This window comes from Triticum urartu, chromosome 2 (assembly GCF_003073215.2).
Source record: "Triticum urartu cultivar G1812 chromosome 2, Tu2.1, whole genome shotgun sequence".
NCBI lineage: Eukaryota > Viridiplantae > Streptophyta > Magnoliopsida > Poales > Poaceae > Triticum > Triticum urartu.
The window spans coordinates 82,682,522-82,703,657 of NC_053023.1; the positions used below are offsets into that span (position 1 = coordinate 82,682,522).

General features: G+C 52.0%; 2 protein-coding genes and 1 pseudogene across 4 annotated transcripts; 2 read left to right on the plus strand and 1 right to left on the minus strand.

Annotated features, from left to right (window-relative positions):
• Positions 1 to 25: 25 nt before the first annotated feature.
• Positions 26 to 3,968, plus strand: LOC125541125. Of its 3 annotated transcripts, none has more exons than XR_007297441.1 (3): positions 26 to 2,171; positions 2,668 to 2,924; positions 3,169 to 3,963. XR_007297441.1 is itself a non-coding variant. In XM_048704601.1 (3 exons), exons 1-3 carry the CDS (start codon positions 2,158 to 2,160, stop codon positions 3,317 to 3,319), a joined length of 369 nt encoding a protein of 122 aa, XP_048560558.1. In that variant the 5' UTR covers positions 1,607 to 2,157; the 3' UTR covers positions 3,320 to 3,968. The 3 variants fall into 3 exon arrangements, 1 of the variants encoding a protein (XP_048560558.1); XR_007297442.1 differs by having other exon boundaries at positions 3,222 to 3,963; XM_048704601.1 differs by having other exon boundaries at positions 1,607 to 2,171; positions 3,222 to 3,968.
• An 863-nt stretch (positions 3,969 to 4,831) lies between these two features.
• On the minus strand, positions 4,832 to 8,837 carry LOC125535992 (annotated as a pseudogene).
• Positions 8,838 to 17,431: 8,594 nt separating this feature from the next.
• On the plus strand, positions 17,432 to 20,765 carry LOC125535993. Its single transcript, XM_048699077.1, has 4 exons — positions 17,432 to 18,454; positions 19,760 to 19,967; positions 20,049 to 20,178; positions 20,275 to 20,765. Exons 1-4 carry the CDS (start codon positions 17,649 to 17,651, stop codon positions 20,529 to 20,531), a joined length of 1,401 nt encoding a protein of 466 aa, XP_048555034.1. The 5' UTR covers positions 17,432 to 17,648; the 3' UTR covers positions 20,532 to 20,765.
• The last annotated feature ends 371 nt before the right edge of the window (positions 20,766 to 21,136 follow it).

A 21,136-nucleotide genomic window follows, 5' to 3' on the forward strand; every position in this document is an offset into this window, starting at 1 on the left:
GTGGCTGCTCCTTAACGCGGCTGTCTTTGGCATGGCCTTGGGGCGACGGCAAGCCTACGACAGCAGTAGCAGTAGCAGCAGACCAAGCATGAATTTTGCAATGACCTTTGTGTGCACTATTGTTCTGGAGCTGGTGTACTACCCAAAGCTGTCGTTGCCGGGCTTCTTAATTTGTGGTTTCATCTTGTGGATCGCCAGCAGGGAGCTGACTCCTTCAGGATATGTTGAGCTTGGGAGCACTGACGAGTCGGTGTATGAGGCTGTCATGGGGCCAGTCCGGCATATCCTTAGTGAACGCAAGTCCAGGAAGATTGCTGCTTTTCTGTTGATCAATACAGCTTACATGTTTGTTGAGTTTGCCAGTGGTTTCATGAGCGATAGCCTTGGGCTGCTCTCTGACGCTTGCCATATGTTGTTTGATTGTGCTGCTCTGGCAATTGGACTATATGCATCGTACATCGCGAGGCTGCCTGCAAATGGATTGTATAACTATGGAAGGGGCAGGTTCGAGGTGCTATCTGGGTATGTTAATGCAGTGTTCTTGGTACTTGTTGGGGCACTGATTGTGTTGGAGTCGTTCGAGAGGATACTCGAGCCTCGAGAGATATCAACAAGTAGCCTTTTGGCAGTTTCTGTTGGTGGACTTTTCGTAAATATCATTGGATTGGTTTTCTTTCATGAGGAGCACCATCATGCGCATGGCGGTAGCTGCTCTCACTCCCATTCACATTCCCATTCTCGTTCACATGATCATGGTCATGAAGATTACCATCATGATCATGGTCATGAAGATCACCATCACCATCATGACCATGTTCATCAGAGTGCTGATCACGAGAAGACATGTTCTGGTCATCATGGAGACACAAATAAGAGCCATCATCATAATCACCGACATGATAGTAACAATGCAGAGAATCATCATCAACATAACCATAGCTGTAGCCACAAGCACGGTCACAATGGCCATGTGGAACATCACCAGCAGGGTGTAGATCAGGCTCATCAAGATTGTCGCAGCATCAACGGTGAGCAAGGACTTCTAGAGATTCCACTGATAAATGTGCACTCTCATGGTGCAGAATCTCAGTCTTGTAATGGAGAAGTGGAATCGCCAGAAATCGGAAACCATGCCAAGCCAGCAAGCCGGCGTCACATTGACCATAACATGGAAGGTATCTTCTTACATGTCCTAGCTGACACAATGGGAAGCGTCGGTGTTGTGATCTCGACCCTACTAATCAAGTACAAGGGATGGCTAATAGCAGATCCCATTTGCTCTGTATTCATTTCAATAATGATTGTGGCTTCTGTCCTTCCATTGTTGAGAAATTCTGCTGAAATTTTGTTGCAAAGAGTTCCAAGGAGCCATGAGAAGGACTTTGAAGCAGCACTGGATGATGTTAAGAAGATTAATGGTGTGATTGGAGTCCATAATGTTCATTTATGGAACTTGACAAACACCGATATTGTAGGCACTTTTCATCTTCATATATCAGCCGAAGCTGACAAGTCTGTTATAAGAGAAAGTGCTTCACGGATATTTCAAGAAGCTGGGGTTCAAGATCTGACTATCCAGATTGAATGTGTCGAAAGATAGCAGTTGTTGGTATAGCGACACTTGTCGGTAGAGTGATAGGATTTTGGCACAGAACAAATATATCTGTAGTGCTCCATTCAGGAGCCATCCTTTATGTACTGTTGGAAGGAAATTGCATTGAAATACAGGTTTGCAGCTTAATCATTTTGGTCTGAGCAGCTTAATATTTAGATGCTGTATATTGTCCATGTTGCATATAGACTTCATAAAAGCTTTCCTCCAGCCCTAGGCTACAGTCACATGGTGATAAGCAGTTCAAGCTTAAACAAGCAGATTAATGAAGTAAACAAAGAGCACAATGCCAGCAGAAAAGAAAGGATTACATGACCATATATAACCAGTACAAACTTAAGCAAGCAAATGAATGGAGAAAGCAAATTAAGTAGCAGTACAACGAGAAGTGAAGCCTCTAAATCAAAGAGTTACACTGAATAATGCAAGCCCGTGTTGTTGGAGCAGTGCAACAGGAACCTTAGTTCAGCTCAGATATAATTCGTCTGTATCTTCGACATCAAATTGTATCCATTTCATGTGTTCTCTCTTATTCATCACCTGGTATGTGCCTACATAGGTATGTCTTTCTCCGTCATCCCCACTGGCCACCACCACCACTGATTGTAGCAGTGGAAGCAATGAAGGAACATGTGGGATCTAAAATGAAGCATGTCAAGATTAATGAAAAAAAGCATCAGATGGATGAGTATACGTACTTCAGATCAATCATTTTTTGTTTAGCTATCATGGTAAACATCATAATAGTCATCATCATCCTCATCATTGTTGTTTTAATTTGGAGATTGAGATGCCAAAAAGAGCAACAATAGAGTAATTAATGTCAATATATAATTTGGAAGCATGTGCATGTATGTAGGACAGCCGCAGGAGTGTAGAAAATATGGAACAGAAAAACAAACACTTAATTCATTCGTTGATGAGTATCATGCGTTATTAGATGATCATATCTAGTTGCGTAATCCTCTGTTTTGCTGTTTACTGGGAGAGCCTATATACACTTCCTATTCTTGCTATGGAATCTGTAAGTTTGGTCCCAACTCTTCTTGCTGCAGGACCTTGTTGCTTGCATCGCCGTGTCTTTTGGCAAGGAGTAAATTATCGTTTGGAGGGGAACAGACTGATGAAAGCATACAGGATAGTATGCAAAAGACATTCCCTTCAGTTCTTGAATCAGAGTGCCGCAGTGAAGAGCAAGATGCTTTTTTGGTTGATGAATTGGTCCGAATAGATTGGGAGGCCACGACCATCAGGTTCCTCTCTTTTGGTCTTGTGATGAATGCTCTATTGGGGTGTTCCTATAGTGATCGATGTGAGTGAATCTTTCAAGTCCTTTTGATCTGCAAAATAGTGCGAATATCGTGGACTGAATATTGTATATGTTAAAGCCATTTGTTAATATATTTTTTCTAAATGTGCTCCACTTTGGTTAATTTCTTGATCATTCTTGTGCCTATAGCTTCAGAGGTTTTTTACCCCCTTTTGCCTTCTTCTACAATTTGGATAACGTTGTGAAATGCCATGATCTGAAACTTGCCATGCGATTTGTCATGCAGGTTCTCGAAGGACATGGAGTTTGACGCTGTTAACACGATGCATATGTGTGCAGACATGCTGAGATGGAGGAAAGAGTTCGGTGTGAGCATGATTCTTGAGGCGATCACGCTGACCTACAGCAATGCTGCAATTGTTGCAATCTTTGCTTAATGTCCAACATTCAACGAGTTCACGTGCACAGGGTTTTGAGTTTTACCGCCCCCTGGCGACACGAGCCTGCCCTCCTCTGCGCCGCCCCTGGTGGCGAACCCCGCCTCTGCTGCTGAGGCTGCCGCTGCATCACTCTCTCTCCCTGCTCATCTTTGTGCCTGCCAGTTGGTCGAGGTGGCAGCAGTATGAGATGTTATCGCTGGTCTGTTGCCAATTTACCATGAACCATCTTACTAGCGTAATGTATTTATGCATTTATCCAAGGAATACTGTACCTTCTAGATTTTCTTGTACATTTGTACCATACGTACTTATTTTATTGCTGTGTTGTCAAAATAGATGATCATGTCAAAGCATGAATTCAGTAACTGATATTACAGCTGCAGCCTCATAAGCACAAGTACTGGTGCTCTGTTTTCTAATCTTTGCTTCTTTTTGTGTTTAAATTCCACATGGCTCAGTTTTGTTTCTAACCTTCATGCTTTTTTGCAGTCATATATTTACAGAAATTTTGCACTCATTTGTTATTGCTGGTCCGTTGCCAGTTTACCATGTGCCATTATGATCTAGTGTGCCTATATGGCTATATAAGCCTACGTCTGCTAATCAAACTACAAGTGCGATCCTTAGTCGCCTAAGACTTCAGGAGGCTTTGGCTTAGACCAGGTTAGATGATAAGCATAGTAGTGTAAATTCCCTCTTGCAGTGGACATGCTACCAGTTGATTGCATTCTCTTTTCGATGAATATACCACCGTACTGTTACTAATTTCTCGGCTTCCATTTTTTATACAGTGCCACTCAATGGTCATGGTTTTACTCGACAACTTTTATTGTGTTTCAGTACATGCTGTTTTTATCTTTGTTTCACATACTGTGAGCAACAGGCATTCACTGGGTCTACTGGTAGGATATATAAGCAACAAAAATGAACTCAATTACCACTCCAGTTGCCATTGCTCAAGAAAAAGGCAAAAATGAAACACTAAATTGTATTCCCTCCGTACAGAAATATAAGAGTGTTTAGCTAACTATAAAGTAGTGATCTAAACACTCTTATATTTCTTTGGGAAGTACTATTAAAGTTGCCATTGCTGAAGGAGTATTACGTGAGGCAGCAGTGCGAGATGAATCATCCACTAGCTACTACTCCCTCGGTCCCATAACAAGTGCTGCAACTTTATACTAACTTTAGTACAAACGACTTAACAATGAAAACAACACATATAATACTATGTAGAACAGGAGTCATAACATTTCACATACGGGCGCAACATTAAGATTACAACATTACAATTAGAGAACTGAGGATGAGCGCAACATTACAGTTAGAGAACAGAGGACGGCAACATTACAACATTACAGCTAGAGAACCGAGAACGGGCACAACATTTGTCGTACTTGGCAGCGGACTTGTTCTGCCGTGCGGTCATTGCTCAAAGAAGCCACTAGTAGGATGAATCATCCAGTCATCCACTAGTAGGTCACTACAACTCATTACAAAATTCTCAGCAACGACAAGAAGTCTTAACATGAAAACACAGGATAGTAATTATTACATAGAACATGCCAACAGGAGTGGCAACATTAAGCAAAACATTAAGCATACAAGCACAATATCATAAACTGTGTTTTCTCAAGCATACATACAAGTGCATATGAGCGCAACAATGATGCATGATGTTATCTCTAGCATTATATACATAGAAGTGATTGATGCATGCATCCATGCGCTATTTAGGACAAACCATCATCCTCGATGATCAGAAACCCCGTCTCCATCAAGTACTTCATCTCTCCATCATCAGGAAGCCCCTTCTTTAAGAAGATCTTTTCCCCTTCATCGCTACCATCAAGACGATAGCTGCGGTAGATGTAATCTTCTTCCAGATAATCCACCCAGTAAGTCGGCTCACGGCTGCACGCTATGATGCAGTCATTGGTATATGATTCCGAATATGGTTTTTCTTCGCCCCACATCTTCTCAAACTCTAGGCCACGTCCAACGAAACTCCCCTGTGCTGGATGCACAACCCTGCTCCCGGCATACTCACAGTACAGGCAACGGACTTGCTCTGCCACATATGGATGCAGACAAAAATCAAAACGCATCATGCTACTGGATGATGGAAGTGGCAGAAAGCTAGCTACTCGTCTTCCATCAAGGATACTTACTTACTAAACAACGATGTAAACAGAAATAATGCAATGAAGGATTGATGCATGCATGTATTATTTGGGTAAAATTGTAGACCCGGAAGGTCAGTGAGAATATCCTGTTGATCGATGATACCCCACACGTTGTTGTTGCGGGAATTTTTTTACAATATATGTTTCAATGATATATGGTTTTATGGAAAATGAATATTTGGAGTAATAACATGCAAACTAAAACTGAAAATGCATAATATAATGGAAATTCTCATGCATGTTTTGCATGTTGAGCTATGCATGTTGCATGCTGAGTTGGCATGCTTCTTGTTGAGAGAAATAGATTAGTGGGGGCTAGCTATTTTAGATATGAAAGTTTTAAAGCAGTATTCCAACGATGGTCAACTGAAATGGGGATTGCCCTAGGCCAGCTGTTTGCAACTTAAATATACTTATCCAGGAAGAACGGGTGTACTGTCGGAGACATCCACCACTATTGCAAGGGGTGACAGACAGGTAACACATATTGTAAATTTAATAATTGAATAGCAGAGATTTATATATCTGATTGATGAAAAATGCCAAGTCGCAAGGGAAAATGACAGCATACCAGTGCCTGGAGATGGTACTCCGACAGGGCAGCACCAGCCCATCTCCTGAGTCTGAGAGCCATCATTGCGGCATTCAGCAAAGAATAGCGTTGGTGGTGCACCGGCAGATTGGGTAGCGAGGAAGTTGATATGGGAGTAATGATATATGCGAGTGAAAGGACCCGTGTACACAGGGCCATCAACATACTTATTGACACCGCAGATAAGATGCAACTCGTACTTGGGTACCTGAACAAGAACAATTAAGACAGAGAATGTTAATCTGAAACACGTACAGATTGTTTTGCAGCGAGAACAAATCCAAATTATGCTAGAAGAAACCAACCCCAGGTTGCCGGCTGTATACGTCAATTAAAGATTTCACCATTCCAACGACTGCAGCATGCTCGTTCCAGAAGTCATTCATGAGTCGATCCATCCTTCCATACGTCAGCTGGTTTACCGCCTCGATATTTGTTTCTGGGTGCTCGGTTTGTTCCAACTCGCTGATGGAATAGAACAGACATTCGGCAAGATGGTCGGCGTCCACGTGGGAGAGCTTGCCGCCATCCTTGAGATAGTGCGAGGCCATCCGCAGCATTGGATTAGACGGTCGGAGAAGCTCTGCCTGGTCATGAGTTTTGGGGTGAAATGCAGCAGCTGCAGCTGCAGCATAAGCTTGTTCGACACTGGAAGATATCATAGCATCATCATTGTTATCATCATCAAGGTGGTTAGGATCAGCGATTCGGAGATCGGCCCCAGACGCCTGCAGTCGTTGCATGGCTTGGTCCGGCGAGAGGTGTCCGGCGCAGCGGGTGCACAGGAAGGAGAGAAGGCCATAGAAGGATCTGACTGCAATTCGAAGAAGGCCTCCTGTGCTGATTGCCTCTAGGTAACCTTCTTGGTTAGAGGGTAGGCTCGGCTGTACCAGATTGTATTGAGGATGATGTTGGAGACAGGGTCCAGTGGACCATAGCAGTGGCCGGCCTGGAGCAGGCTGTGGTGGTATTGAGAGTGCAGCTTCTCCTTGGGCAGCAGGGCTAGTGCCTGCAGGTAGTATCCATGGATGGTGGTGAGCAGCATTCGCCTCATAGTGGACCGCTCAGGAAATCCCATCACCTCCCCCAAGAGGTCAGGACTGAGCTTGAGTAGACGACAAGAGGCAAGATCCCATGATTTTTCGAGGGTGAAAACTGATGGCTGATGTTTCTTGAGCAGAATATCTATGATTTCAGTGGACTGGAAACGATCGAAAGTTACACATGGGCCTGATAGCACGGTGGCGACACTCTCAAGAAATGTGAAAGCAGCTTCCAAGCTGACGCAAACTGCTTCGGGCACGGGTGTTGGGCGGCAGCTGCAGCACATCTAAGGGCCAGTTCCACGGCGGCGACAGTGGCGTCGGATTTAAACCCGAAACTCTGCTCCATCCCCCGGTGCTGGATGATGAGGCGGGCGGCAACGAGGGGATCCAACTCGGCTTTGTTGAGGTACCACATAGCCTTGGGCTCGGTGAGGTAGGGGAAGAGGGCGGCCAGGAAGGCTACAAGGCCGTTGAGCGACCGCTGGTGCATATCCCCGATCAAATCTATTTTTCTCCGCTTCGGGAAAGATGCTGTGGGGACGGGTTCATTGTCAGGGTCATCCACGCTCATGGCGCCAGCGATGGAGACGCCGGCGACGATGTTGGAGATGGGATCTAGGAGTCCGAAGCAGAAGCCGGCGTCGAAGACCCCCTGGAGGAGCTTCACCCGCCCGTAGCAGCTCTCAATCTTGGCAAGGAGGGCCCATGTAAGCTCGTCCCTCTCCTCTTTTCTGACAACTCCTTCGTCCCTGAGGGTTCGCGACCCGTAGATCTGTGGCTCGCTGATGCTGATGCGGCTGGAGCTGCTGCTGGTCCTGGCGATCGTGGCTGGATCCATGGACTGGAACTAGAACTTGATCCGGGCGTCGGCCTGTAGATCCATGGCTACTGGTCCTCACGCTAGCAGTGGCGGAATTAGGATTATAAAACAGACGGTCCACCTAAAATAAATTGGCAACAACTATGACATGCCAACGTTCTAAAATTAGTTTTTAGGGAACATGACAGAATTCTAATTAATTTACCAATAGCACATAGAAACAGATCAATATGGTCTTACAGACATACCGAGATTCTCAATTTTGCATAAGATAAGCCTACATAATATATACCTTGACAAATTCGAAGAAGACTATGTGGCACTGTTAATTTGTTAGAGTGGCAAACAATCAGATAGATCATTATTATGTCACTGATCAGGTGCTCATGTACTGGATAGCAAAATTATTTGTATGTGTTCACATGACTGTGTGTTCATGTACTATATAGCAAGTCTGATTTGTTTAGTTAAGGCAATAGACTTGACCCTTTCACCTTATTGATGCGACAACAAAGAGCAAACCCTAAATCAGAAATTTAGGATGGGCAGCGCCGCAGTGAACAATTTACCTCTCAAGTACACAGATAGGGCCAAAGGTTGGCCGCCGGGTAGGTTTACTGCCTTGCTGCCAGCCGAGCGCCGGAGTCGGCGGAGAGCAGATTGGGCGGCGGGCGGCTGCTTGTAGGGTGGCGCGGTGGCGCTGAGCGCCGGGCGGGCGGGGCGGGCGGGGGTAGCTCCTGGGCGTCTAGCGACGAAAAGGCAGGCAGCGAGGGGCGGCGGCGTTCGCCGTGGCAGGCGGTGAACCGGCAAGAAAAGGAGCCGAGAGCGGCCGAGGTCGGGGACGAGCAGGGGAATAGAGAGGAAACGCGCAGGCAGGGTTCGCCCCCGCATTAACTTTGGGCCGGCCCATATGCGGGGCGGTGCTCCCCTGTTATTTTTTCGTTTTAATTTAATTTTAGTTTTATTTGTGTTTTCGTTTCTGTTTTGTTTTTCTTGCTTCTTTAAAAAAATGTTCGGGATTTGAAAAAAAGTTCTGAATTTAAAAAGCATGTTTGTGAATTTGATAAATATTCCTGGATTTTGAAAAATCATGAATTTTAAAAATATTTTGTGAATTTGGAAAAATGTTCCAAATTTCAAAATATGTTCATGAATTTTAAAAAATATTCTAAATTTTTTAAAGGAATAATGTTAAAAATCCTCCAGAATTTCAAAAGTTGTTCATTGCTTCTGCTAAACCGCATGAAGTTTGGGTCAGTTTGGTTCATGACCGAACAATTACAAGTCGAGGGATGGTGCCAATCCTTGTGCACTACTCCATAATGCGAGTTGAGTTGAAAGGACAAACGAGGAAAGAACAAACAACTTTCTTGGTCGGCTTGGGTCTCGCGTGTGCAAAAATATTTTTGTGGTTGTATTAACTTAAAGTGAATTTCAATTTTTATCCCCAGTTTCATGTTTGTGATAGTATTTACCCTATTTAGAATTTTTCATATTCTTACTCAATTTAATCAAACTTGTGCCACAAACAATCCCATTTAACTTTTATCATGTTTTTATCTTACTATGTTGCTGTGCATGCCATTCCAACGGTTTAATTTCTTTCTGGGTTTTCTTCTAGTTTACTTACACTGAACCGGACCCGGCCCAACTAGTCGTCTCGTTTATGTTGCGCTGGGTATGACATGTCATTAGGAGAGAAAGGGGGGAGGCATGGTTACAACATATTCAAAGCAAAGTACTTAAAGGGCAATCATTACTTGCTTATTCTCATATGAAGGGATCTCGGTTCTGGAGGTCTCCCAACGGATCAAGCAAGAGATCCGTCTGGGTTGTCCTCCACCGGCAATGGGCATTAGAACATTTTGTTCCGACGGTCATTTGGGCAGGTGAAGACCATAGAGTGGGCTAGTTTGCGGGCTGCCATCCCGCCGGTGCTCGCGGATTATGCAGAGACTGCCTCATGGCATTTGGAACCTTCAGTTGTTTTCTCGGTCAGCTCGGCCTATCATGCCATGTGCCAAAGATCAATTATTGTGTGGGCCGCGCTGCTATGGAAAGCGCCCTTACCCTTGAAGATCAAGATTTTTGTATGACAATTGTTGAGGGAACGCTTCCCATCTGGGACGGAGGTGGTCAAGTGAAACGACCCCGGAATGGTTCTGCCCTCTTTGTGGTGTCTCGGAGACGGGGACTCACATCCTCTTCTCCTACACGGCGGAGTTTTGTGGTGCTTTGTTCTTGAGGCTCCCGGACTTGAATGGGAGGCCCTAAATTTGGCCGGGTTTCTTCAAACCAGTGCCAAACAGCCCGGGAGGAGGAGCCGTCTCTTTCTAGCTGGTGTTTGTGGTGTTAGCGTGGAGCTTGTGGACGACGCAAAATAAGATGATGATTGAGCAGGTCTTTCTTTCGATGGGCCTCTGATTCAATCTTCAAATTCCTTGCCTTTTTGCAGCACTGGTACTTGTTATGTAGGTAGCGAGATTTGCGATCGCCTGGGCCATATGATGGTTGCGTTGACTACTAACACACTGGGTATTTTACTTTACTGTATTTAAACCTTCTTAAATTTGTTAGGACAGCTTTTCAAATTGCCATGAAACCTATACATATAAAAGCGTTTAAGAAACATCACCTGATCCACAAAGCTGACGGCTACGATTAAGATAACCCTGATTCGACACATAACTGCCCTCACCTGTCTATAGTCGCCCTGAGTGCATTTGTCAGCTCTAGCAGCAGTGTCCACAACTGCTATGATTCCCAAATAATTATGGAATGATCCAGACCGATAATGATACTCTTGAGTAGTAGTACATGTGTTATTAGCTAAAAAAGAGAGCAGCCTGAATCGTGCTACGAGCGACGTCATGATGGATCAGTTGATCACCAGGGCAATCATGGCAGAACAGAGCCGATGCGCTCTGCCGCGAGCAGCACCCCGCTGCCATCTTCAGAACCATCCCCTGAACATCCCTGACACGACAGGTCAAATCCAAAATCGATAATTGAGACGGAGCCAGAAAGCGTCATGCCACATTGCCACTGGCCTCTGCCCACTGTTCAACATGGCCGCTGGTGCGATCCTCTGACGCCGCGGTACCTCGTCGGTGGTGGGGCGCCGCCGCGGTGGTGCCGATCGAACGACGGACCGGGCGTCGCGGGTGGAGCCACCGGCGAGAAAGTACGTGCGTCCTGCTCGACTTTCAGGTCGCGCTTCACGTGCTGGCTCGTCTCATGGATCCCTATCCCCGCCGCGGCCCGTGTCCTCTTCCCCCTGTCCGCGCGTGCACGCATCATGTCGCCATGACGATCGATCCATGGATCCATCGGTCCTCTCGTTGTCCGTCTCGCTTTTGCGCCCCGAGCCCGTGAGCTTTCCCGGCCGATCGGCATCACGCGTCCGGGTCCGGCCCTTCCAGACCTACCTGCTACGGGCAGCAGCTAGATGTGGAGTGGCTTTTGCGGTGGCGTGGAAGCTGCGGTGAGAGCAGACCAGCTCGTCCGTCCGCTCATGGCACCATGATTGGCACTGATTGATCCGTGAGCTTAATCTGATTCCTAATGCGCCGGGGAAGGGGACAGCGTCGTCGTCTACGTACGTACACGCTTTTCTCCCGAAAGCCGGAAAGCGGTCGAGCTACAGTATTTTCGTCGTCCTTTTTGCGAGAGGTTAGTTAATCCACCGCTGAGTTTTGTATGACTTGAACTTTTCTGGGAAGCTTCGGAATCGGAGGATTTTTGCTCAAGCAAGGTAGAGGGTTTTGTGGTAGTACTCCCTCCGTTCGAAAAAACTTGTCCCTTAAATGAATGTATTTAGCACTAAGTTAGTGCTAGATACATCTATTTAAGAAATAAGATTGGGACAAGTTTTTTCAGACGGAGGGAGTATATGACTTGACAGTGCAGGGAGTCAGGAGTGCGTGACACCGACGCCGCCCGCATTTGTAGCGGCAAAACTAAACTGGTCTGGAAGAGCTCGGGATGCTTTTGCTCCGGGAAAGATCAATCGATCGGGGATGCATACGAATATAGTACGATACGATACGACGCGGTTACACCTACCGCCGGGCGCCGGCCATGCAAAAGTTGCAGTGGCGCAGACAGGAAGCATGCGTCCGTCCGCCGTGGCCGCTCGCTTCCAGAAGAAACCCGAGGCAGGTGCGTGAGGTCAACGTACGGACCCGGCCCCAAAGAAGGAAATCACTACTGGTTGAGTAAAACAATGGAGGAAAACCAATAAGCATAGCCCCTACCACCTGCTCAGAAAACATGGCTCACCTTACGTTGTACTACGTGCCCTCAGCCAGAAATACAGAGTCGTTTGTTCGGTACGGGCATGGCGAGTAAACAAAGAGGCCGGCCGCCTCTGTTCAGTGGTCACGGTCCTTTCCGGTCAGTTGATCAGTCAACGACCACACTTACGGAGTACTCCTACAAAATACGCAGTGAGATCGTCACCATCCACAAAATATACGTATAACCAGCCTCTAAGGCCAATTCCACCGCACGACCTCAAACAGACGTCTGGTTTGGTCGGATTTTGTCTCTTTGGGACGGCAATGGGTTCGCCCATGTCCGCGTCTGTCCGTTGGGTCGTGGATACGCCCAACACGCGGCCGCATCCTAAATCATGTCCGGGATGGACGTGATTAAAAAAACAGAAAAAATTAAATTAAATGCCTAAATAAGTAAATAAACGCAGTTAAAAAAACTTAAAACATAATTTAAGGGTCACGGGCACAAAACGGTCCAGTTTCACGGTTCACTTAAACGGCCCAATGTCATAATTTATATAAAAACAAAATAAAAAAACGCCGCCTGTGCGTTCCTACCGTGCCCGTCAATGTGGTGGCCGCCGGTGTCGTCGTCGTCGCTGATGAGGTCGACGTAGTCCGACGACGTCCACAGGTGGGCCGGCGGTCCGTGGTGCACGGGGGCGGCGTGGTGGAAGGTGGCAGGTGCCTGCACCACTTCCTCCCGCGGCGAGGCGTCCCGCTCCGGTGACCGCGACGACGTGGGGCACCAGTCCACTCCCCCACGGCGGCCGCCATCTCCGGAGTCGTGCACGACCAGCTCCAGTGCTGGCCCACCAGGCCCGGGTGGAAACGCGCCCACCGGCGGCTCCTTCATCACCTCCTCCTTCGCCACCATCTCCAGCTCGGGGATGGCGACGTCGCCGGCCGCGGAGAGGGCCGTCATCTCCTCGAGGCCCTCCCATGGGCGCTCGTCGTGCGTGCGCATGGAGTCGTCCATGACACGCGCCATGAGAGGAGCCTCCTCCTCCGCTGTCATGCGAGGAGGTGGAGGTGGTGACGGAGACGGGGAAGACGACGGTGTGGGCGTGAAGCCGCGCACCTCCCGACATGGCCGTCGCGGTCCCGGCACCGTGCTGGCGAAGTAGGACGCGCGGCGCATGTCGTGCTCGTCCTGGAGCCACGTGTCCCAGAGCACGGAGTCGGGGGCGTACCTCTCGTCATAGTAGAGGTCGTCGGGGAGGAGGTAGCGATGGCGCTCGATCTCATCGCGCCGCGCACGGCCGCTCATCGGCACCGGCGGGATCGGGACCCGGTCCGCGAAGAGGTGCCAATTGTTAAGAGGTGCATGTCGCTCCACGAGACCGACGCCCTCGTCTCCCAGTACCGCCAGCACACGTCCACGGCCAGGTACCGCCGGTCGCGCTCGCCGGCGGTCCTAGGGGCGATGGTGAAGGGGGCAGGCGCGGGGGCTCGACTGGAGGTGTGCGGCGGTGATGCGGGCTCCTTCTTCTTAACGAAGCCGCGGCAGCGCCCCGAGGAGGAGCCGGCCTCGCGGTCGTGCTTCCCCTTGCAGCCGTAGTTCCATAGCCTCATGGCTGCGGCCGGCCGGCGAGTTCGAGGACGGGGAGCAGCTAGGGTTTTGGGAGTGCGGGTTTCGAGGGGGCAGAGAGGGGCCGGAGTGAGAAGTGTGGACGACGACCGGTCCACGGTTTTCTATTTAAGAAGGACGGCGACCGTTCGCTGGGCGGATGACATGTGGGGCCATCCGCACGTGCGCATTAATGTTGGCGGGTGAGAGATATGTTGCCGTCTGCCACGCGGCCTCGACATGGACAAGGCGCGCGTCCGTTCACTGTCCGTCACGATCCAAACCCCGCGCATGCTTACGCTCGAAATGAGTTGGTTCGAAACAAAACGGATCAGATGGGTTCAAACCGTCGCGTGTTGGGCCGTCTGATTTGTTCCTTTCATACCAAACAAACGAGACCGGACGGGATGAGATCGCACGATGGGGTTGGCCTAACCCCCACACGAACAACTAAAAAAAAGCATGACAGCGTCAACGTCGTATCACAAACCACTCGATCTCCACGCAAATTTCGCGGAAACGAAAAGTTGGTACGGACTAATACGCGCGCAGCCGGCCACTCGACGTACGACAGGTGTCTCGGCATGTACTGTACGTACAGCAGCGTACGGTTCTCGATCCGTATCGCGCGCGTATGACGCAACGGGGCGGCTCTATCGCCCGTGACCAGCAAAAGGCGAGGCGATCGCCGCACCTGACACTATGCCCGAGCAGGGGAGCGGATCGGGCTCGGTCGAGTCGGCATTCATTTCGCGGCTCGTGGAAGTGGTTGGAGCCGCCGAAAAGACCCGGCACGCCCGGGGGCCGCCCGACACCGCTGTCCGTCCATCGCCCAATACATGCTCAAACTGTAGCGCCAGCCCTGTAGTGCCAGCGCCATGCTTCCATTCTTTTTTCCCTTTCTTCTTCTTCTTCTTCTTCTTCTTCTTCTTCTTCTTCTTCTTCTTCTTCTTCTTCTTCTTGTAGCAAACGTATTTGTTCCATACGGGCGGTGCATCAGAGCATCTATAACCGGATATGGCAAATTCGGCACCTCAAACTCCCACGGACGCAACCGAGCACGTCCGTCTCATATTTAGTGCTATGCATTTAATATTTCATCCCTTAGATTCATACAAACCGTGCAAAAGATTTTCTACATAGTACATACACAATACTAGCCTAAACTAAGTTTTTGTCATCGAAGATGTCCACAACATCCATGCCGGGCGTCGAGTAGATGGGTGTGTAGGAGGGCTTCGGCTCCTCTTTCTCCTCATCCATAAACGCGAGCATCTCGTCGACTCTACCGCATGCTCCGCCATCGCTTTTTGCGGAAGACGACACTTGGCCTTCGTCGCCTATTTCGACGGGAGGGAATCGAGGATCGCCTGCAGATCCATATCTTCACTGCACCCACGTCCTCCTCCTGCCCCGCGTCCTTCCCATTTGTCTCCCCCACCTCCTCCTCCTCCTCCTCCCACTCCTCCTTCTCCGGATCCACCTCGTCCGGAGGTAGCCCAGCGGCGATATGGGTTTCGCGCCTTGCCTAGATCTGCTCAAACAGCTGCAGTCAGCGCTCCGACATTAGATACGAGTAGCTCCTTACCCGAAGGCGTGGGGGCATGACTAGTACTAGTGACGAATGCGCGAGTGGGAAGTGGTGGTGGCGGTGACGGACAGCATGGGAAAATGTGGCCGGTAGGGTTTCGGTGCCGGTGGCCGGCTTAAATAGCCGTCCCAGGGCACTACGTGGCCCACCGGAGTGGCGTCATGCGTTGACAAAGGAGACCAGCTTCAGATTGCCGGGTTTCGGAGTGTTTCCTGTGGAACCCGACCATCAGTCCGGACGTTTGAGGCCTATTTAAGATGGCTGGGGTCGGTTTTTTTGACCGGTCATTAACCGGGGCGTCCACCCAGCTGTATGAGAGAGGTTTGGGGTGCCGGGTTGTAGATGCTCCTATACTATTTCAGCTGGTCATCTTAGCCGATCAAAAATCCTTTTCTGTATATATTTTGTGGTTGTGTAATAGGTACTAGTACTCTGCTACGGGATTATGTGCTCCTCCACTTCAGGCCAACTCCACCGCACGACCCCAAACGGACGTCCGCTTTGTCCGGATTTCGTCCGTTTGAGGTAGCAATGGGTAGCAAAACGGACATGCATGTCCGGCTCATGTTGGAGGCACCCAGCGCAGCTGACTACCCCAAAACGCCCGCCTGCACTTTGGCCCACGTCTGCGCCTCATCCGCCCACAAGCTCGCGCTCTCGCTCTCGCTGCGCCACATCAGTGCTCGCCGGGGTGTAGCAGCAACACCCGAGCTCGCCCGTGCGCCCGTACCTGCCCACCCGACTACCCGATCACGCCGCGCTCGCCGGCACAGATGCCGCAGCTGCTCGCCCCGTGCTTCGCCTGCTCGCCAGCGCGGAGGCTGCAGCAACAACCGCGCCCGCCCGCAGTCCACGCGCTCCGAGCCTTGCCGGGGCGATCGCCCACGCGCGAAGTTGCGGCACATGCAGCAGCGACGGCGGCTGGCTAACTTAGCTAGCTAGCTAGCACACCCACGCCTGCTAGCACGCGCAGCTGTGGCCGCGCGTCCGCCTGCGCTCGCCGGCCCCGCCGTTGCCGAGCCTGCCGCGCATCCGCCTGCGCGCTAGCCTGCGCCGCCCAGCCCCGCCGTCGCCTAGCCCGTCGCGCCGAGCCTGCAGTAGCGCCGGCCCGTGCCTCCGCCTACCACCGCGCGCGCCCCCATTCCTGCGGGCGCCCTCGCCCGCACGCCGCGCCGGCCGCGCAGCAGCTCGCGCTCGCCCTCGTCCGCGCCCTCGCGCCGAAGCTCGCCCGCACGCCGCGCCGGCCGCCCAGCAGCTCGCGCTCGCCCTCGTCCGCCGTCCTCGCCCGCGCCCTCACGCCAAAGCTCGCCAGCTCGTCGCGACGGTCGCGCCGCACCTCGCCCTTGTCCGCCGCCCTCGCCGTCACGCCCGCAGCCGCGCGCACCGTCGTGCCCCGCCGCCGCGCCCTGCTGTGCACGCATGCCGCTGCGCACCGTCGCCGGGTGCGGCCTTGCCGTCGCCGGGGCCCCGCTCGCCTCGCTCGTGCTAGCCTGCGCATCCATGGCCCGGGGAAAAAAAGAGGGGGAGAGAGGGGATGGGTGGGCAGATGGGCCTTTTTATTTGTATGACAGGTGGGCCACACTGCACATGCAAGCGGACCGAGGCGGACGAGGAATGGCCAGAGAGTGTCCGTCTGTGTCTGCTTTGGTCTCAAAATGAGACCAACTATAATCCATAGATAAGTGAAACGGACACAAAACGGACGAAAAAATAAAATAGGGTCTGCCTCTGGATCGTCTGGTATGTCCGTTTTACCTCGACCGGACGCATCCAGATAAAATGGGGTCGCGCGCGGTGGAGGTGGCCTCACTGCGGTTGGGCAGAGGAAGAAGATACCCTGGAGAAGATGGCACAGGAAAACGACGACGCTGCAGCGACCAGCGGATCTCGCTTGTGACCACGTCCACGTACGCACTAGTACGCGCGAATAATCCGCGACCACAGTCATCTGGCGCGCGTCGAGCTAACCAGCAGTACAAAATCCCCCCCGGTGACGGCAGCGAAGCGATCCTCCACAGCAGAGGCACGCGGAGCCGTCGCCGTCGCCGTCGCCTCCCCGTGTCGCTAGCCGGCCATGGAGTAAGTAAGTAAGCAGAGCAGGGAGTAGTATATTACGCCAAGCCAAAGCTTGCCTGCCTCCCCGGCCGCGCTCACCAGCACGACACCGGCCGCGCACGCCAACGCAAGCCAAGGCGGCGGGTGGGCGGGAGCGCGCGCTTTTCTTGCACCGACTCGCGGCGTCGGATGCTCGTGGCCGCGCTGAGGCACATGCTGCGCCGCGTCCTCGCCGGCCTCCGCGCGCTGCACCCGCGCCCGCGCAGACGCCGGCAGGGCGGTGCTGGTGGTGGCGCTGGCGCTGCTGCCGGTGCCGGAGCGGCGACGGTGCCCAAGGCGCGCGTGACCGTGCGCCGGCTGGGCAGCAACGGCGGGAGCAGGAAGGCCGGCACCCCGCGCGGCGGTGCTGATGGGTCGGCGCCGGGGGAGGGACGGCAGCCGGTGACCATCCGCGTGGCGACGTTCAACGCGGCGCTGTTCTCCATGGCGCCCGCGGTGGCCGCAGTCCCTGAAGCGGGACCGGGAGCGGAGCGCGAGGCCGCGCGCCGGAGCGGCGCGGGCGCGGGCACGGGCGCGCGGCCGCGGCCCAAGGGGATCCTGAAGGCGCAGGCGAGCCTGCTGTCGCGGGCGCCGAGCAAGGCGCGCGTGTCCATCAACCTGCAGGACAACGAGATCTCCCTGGACCGGAGCGGGCGGCTGGTCGGCAGCCCGAGGGCCCGGAAGCCGCATCAGGTGATCGCGGGCGGGCTGGACGCGAGCCGGCGGCGGAGCGTGGAGGAGGTGCTGCGGGAGACGGGCGCCGACATCATCGGGCTGCAGAACGTGCGCGCCGAGGAGGAGCGCGGGATGCGGCCGCTGTCGGAGCTGGCGGGCGCGCTGGGCATGCGGTACGTGTTCGCGGAGAGCTGGGCGCCCGAGTACGGCAACGCCGTGCTCTCCCGCTGGCCCATCAAGCGCTGGAAGGCGCTCCGCGTCGCCGACCAGTCCGACTTCAGGTCAGTCAGTCCGTCAGTCGCCCTCCTACGGCGTCGCTCATTTCTGTTCCTGCATCGGATTCGGGGCTGCGGGTCACGTCGTGGTCCGGGCGAATGTTCCATCCTCTTCCACTGTAAACGAACGAACGAACCCACACCCGGCCCGCAGTCAAACGTCGCCAGTGCGCCGCATTAGTGCCCCGTCCTTGCGCCCGACCAGGGCTCGTGTGCCGCTGCCCATGCCAGGCCGGCGACTGTTGCCGGACAGCGGCGCCCGCTCGTCGGCGCCACCGGCGTGCTAGCCTAGCCCGTGTCCTTTTCGACCCAAGCAGCAGCATCTACTACTACCACTAGCTAGCTGCTCGTTTTCGCATGAACGTATGGTAGTTGTGCATTGCATGCGTTGCGTCCCCGGCCGGACCCCGCCCGGTCCGCCGTGCATTATTGCCGGTCGAAAGAAGCCTAAACAATCTCCATGGAAATTCCTGAGTTTCAGACATAACCTTAAAGCTTCTTCTCTTTTTTCTGCTCATTTTAGTATTGTTATTTCTCTCGTGGAAGCTTCTTGTTGCTTAGCCGGGCAGTGTCCCGGCTGACCCGTGTTCCGAGCCAAAAGCGGTACGTAGTAGGCACCGGGCTTCACCTGCCACTAGCGCGAGTCAACCCGAAACCCACGCCCGACAGGCAGCTAGATGCTTAGGGAGTAAGTATGACACATCTTGATCCACAACTTAGCTAAACTGCCTCTTTGTTTAGGGTTATTAGTTTAGTACCAAGCCATGGATTAGGTGAAACAGCTCCCTTGGCGCCTGGCACCACACACGCACACACACTCTTTCTCTCTCTCTCTGCATTCAGCGTCCACAATCCAAGGGCAAACGGCCGGCTCCCGAGGGTCCATGCTTTTCTCTCTTCTCTTTGGTAGCTTTCCCCGTGACTGATCAACCGGAGTCCATGGTTAGAACGACGGTTAGGGTGCCGCGGCGTCGCCGTCGGCGAACAGTCCGGAGTAGCTGGGCAGGCCCTTTCCGGGCGACGGCGGCTTCAATTCGGATCCACGGACGGACAGCCACCCACGGCCATGCAAGGAGGCCACGACAAGTTATTGCACTGCGTTTTTTGTTTTTGTTTTTGTGTCCGTGTGATATCGTGATCACGAAATCTCTAATTATATAATAATAATGGATCGAGAGCCGAACGTGCATAATTCCCCGGCCTCTGTTGCTGTCTGGGCTTGATCGAGCCCCTGTCACCGTTTTTTAATGCTGAATGGTTGTCGGGAAGGAGAAGTGGTGAAAAATTGAAGAGGTGTGATGGCGCGTGCAGGAACGTGCTGAGGGCCACGATCGAGGTGCCGCGGGCCGGGGAGGTGAACTTCCACTGCACGCACCTGGACCACCTCGACGAGAGCTGGCGGATGAAGCAGGTGGACGCCATGCTCCGCTCCGTCGACGGCCCCCACATCCTCGCCGGCGGCCTCAACGCGCTCGACGGCACCGACTACTCCGCCGACAGATGGGCCGACATCGTCAAGGTCTTCAGTCTTCTCCGAATGGTTTCGAAACCTTGGACATTACGAGGCAATTCTGATGATCTTTGGTGTTGCATTTTGCAGTACTACGAGGAGATCGGCAAGCCGACGCCCAAGGTGGAGGTGATGAAGTACCTCAAGGGGAAGCAGTACGTGGACGCCAAGGATTTCGCCGGAGAGTGCGAGGCCGTGGTGGTCGTGGCCAAAGGCCAGGGTAAGACTGACTGACATGCCACGTTTTTATAAGGCACTGTTAACAATGTCTGCTGTGTTACTCTGGTACTGAAATTACACTGAACTGAATCTCCAGACGTGCAAGGGACGTGCAAGTACGGCACGAGGGTGGACTACATTCTGGCGTCGCCGAACTCCCCCTACAAGTTCGTGCCGGGTTCCTACACGGTCGTCTCCTCCAAGGGGACGTCGGACCACCACATCGTCCGGGTCGACGTCGCGATAGTGCCGGACACCAGGGACGCGGACGAGCAGGCCGCCGGGGGCCGGAAGCAGAGGGTGGTGAAGATGAGCAAGAAGGGGCCCAGAAAAGGGATATGGGCGGCTAAATGATGATGATACTCTGTGTTATTTGCTGGAGTCCTTCTCTAGTACGTACATTCTTTTTCTTTTTTACCTGTTTTGCCATTGTTGGTAGAGGCGATGTTGGTTGCTTTCAATTCAATTGTGTATACGGCTGGGATGGCTAGTGGTTGAAGTGGGGCTGAAGAATGTGATGTATAAGTAACCAGGAGGTGGAAGGAAGCAATGTATTTTTGGGATGGCTTCCATGCCGCTGTTGCCTGCTGCCTTGCCTTGGCCCTGTTTTCACATTCGGGGTGGCTTCGGGTGGGCAGTCCCTGTTGCCTGAATTACAATTTACAAACCAGAAGTGGATGCAGCACAAAGAGCTGGCAAACTGTGCCGATCGTCTACCGAAATGTACACCAGCCTGAAGAATCTAGAGCAAAAAAATTAAATAAAAACTTCAACTTCAGTACTACAGTCTTTGCTTCACCATTGTTTTGAGGGAACAGTACACGACGAAGCCAACTTTTTACTCTCCGTCCCAAAATATAAGAATGTTTTTAACAGTACATCAGTGTAAAAAAACGTTTTTATATTATGAAACGGAGGAGTATCATCGAAACAGCAGGTGGCACAGCACCTGCTTTGTT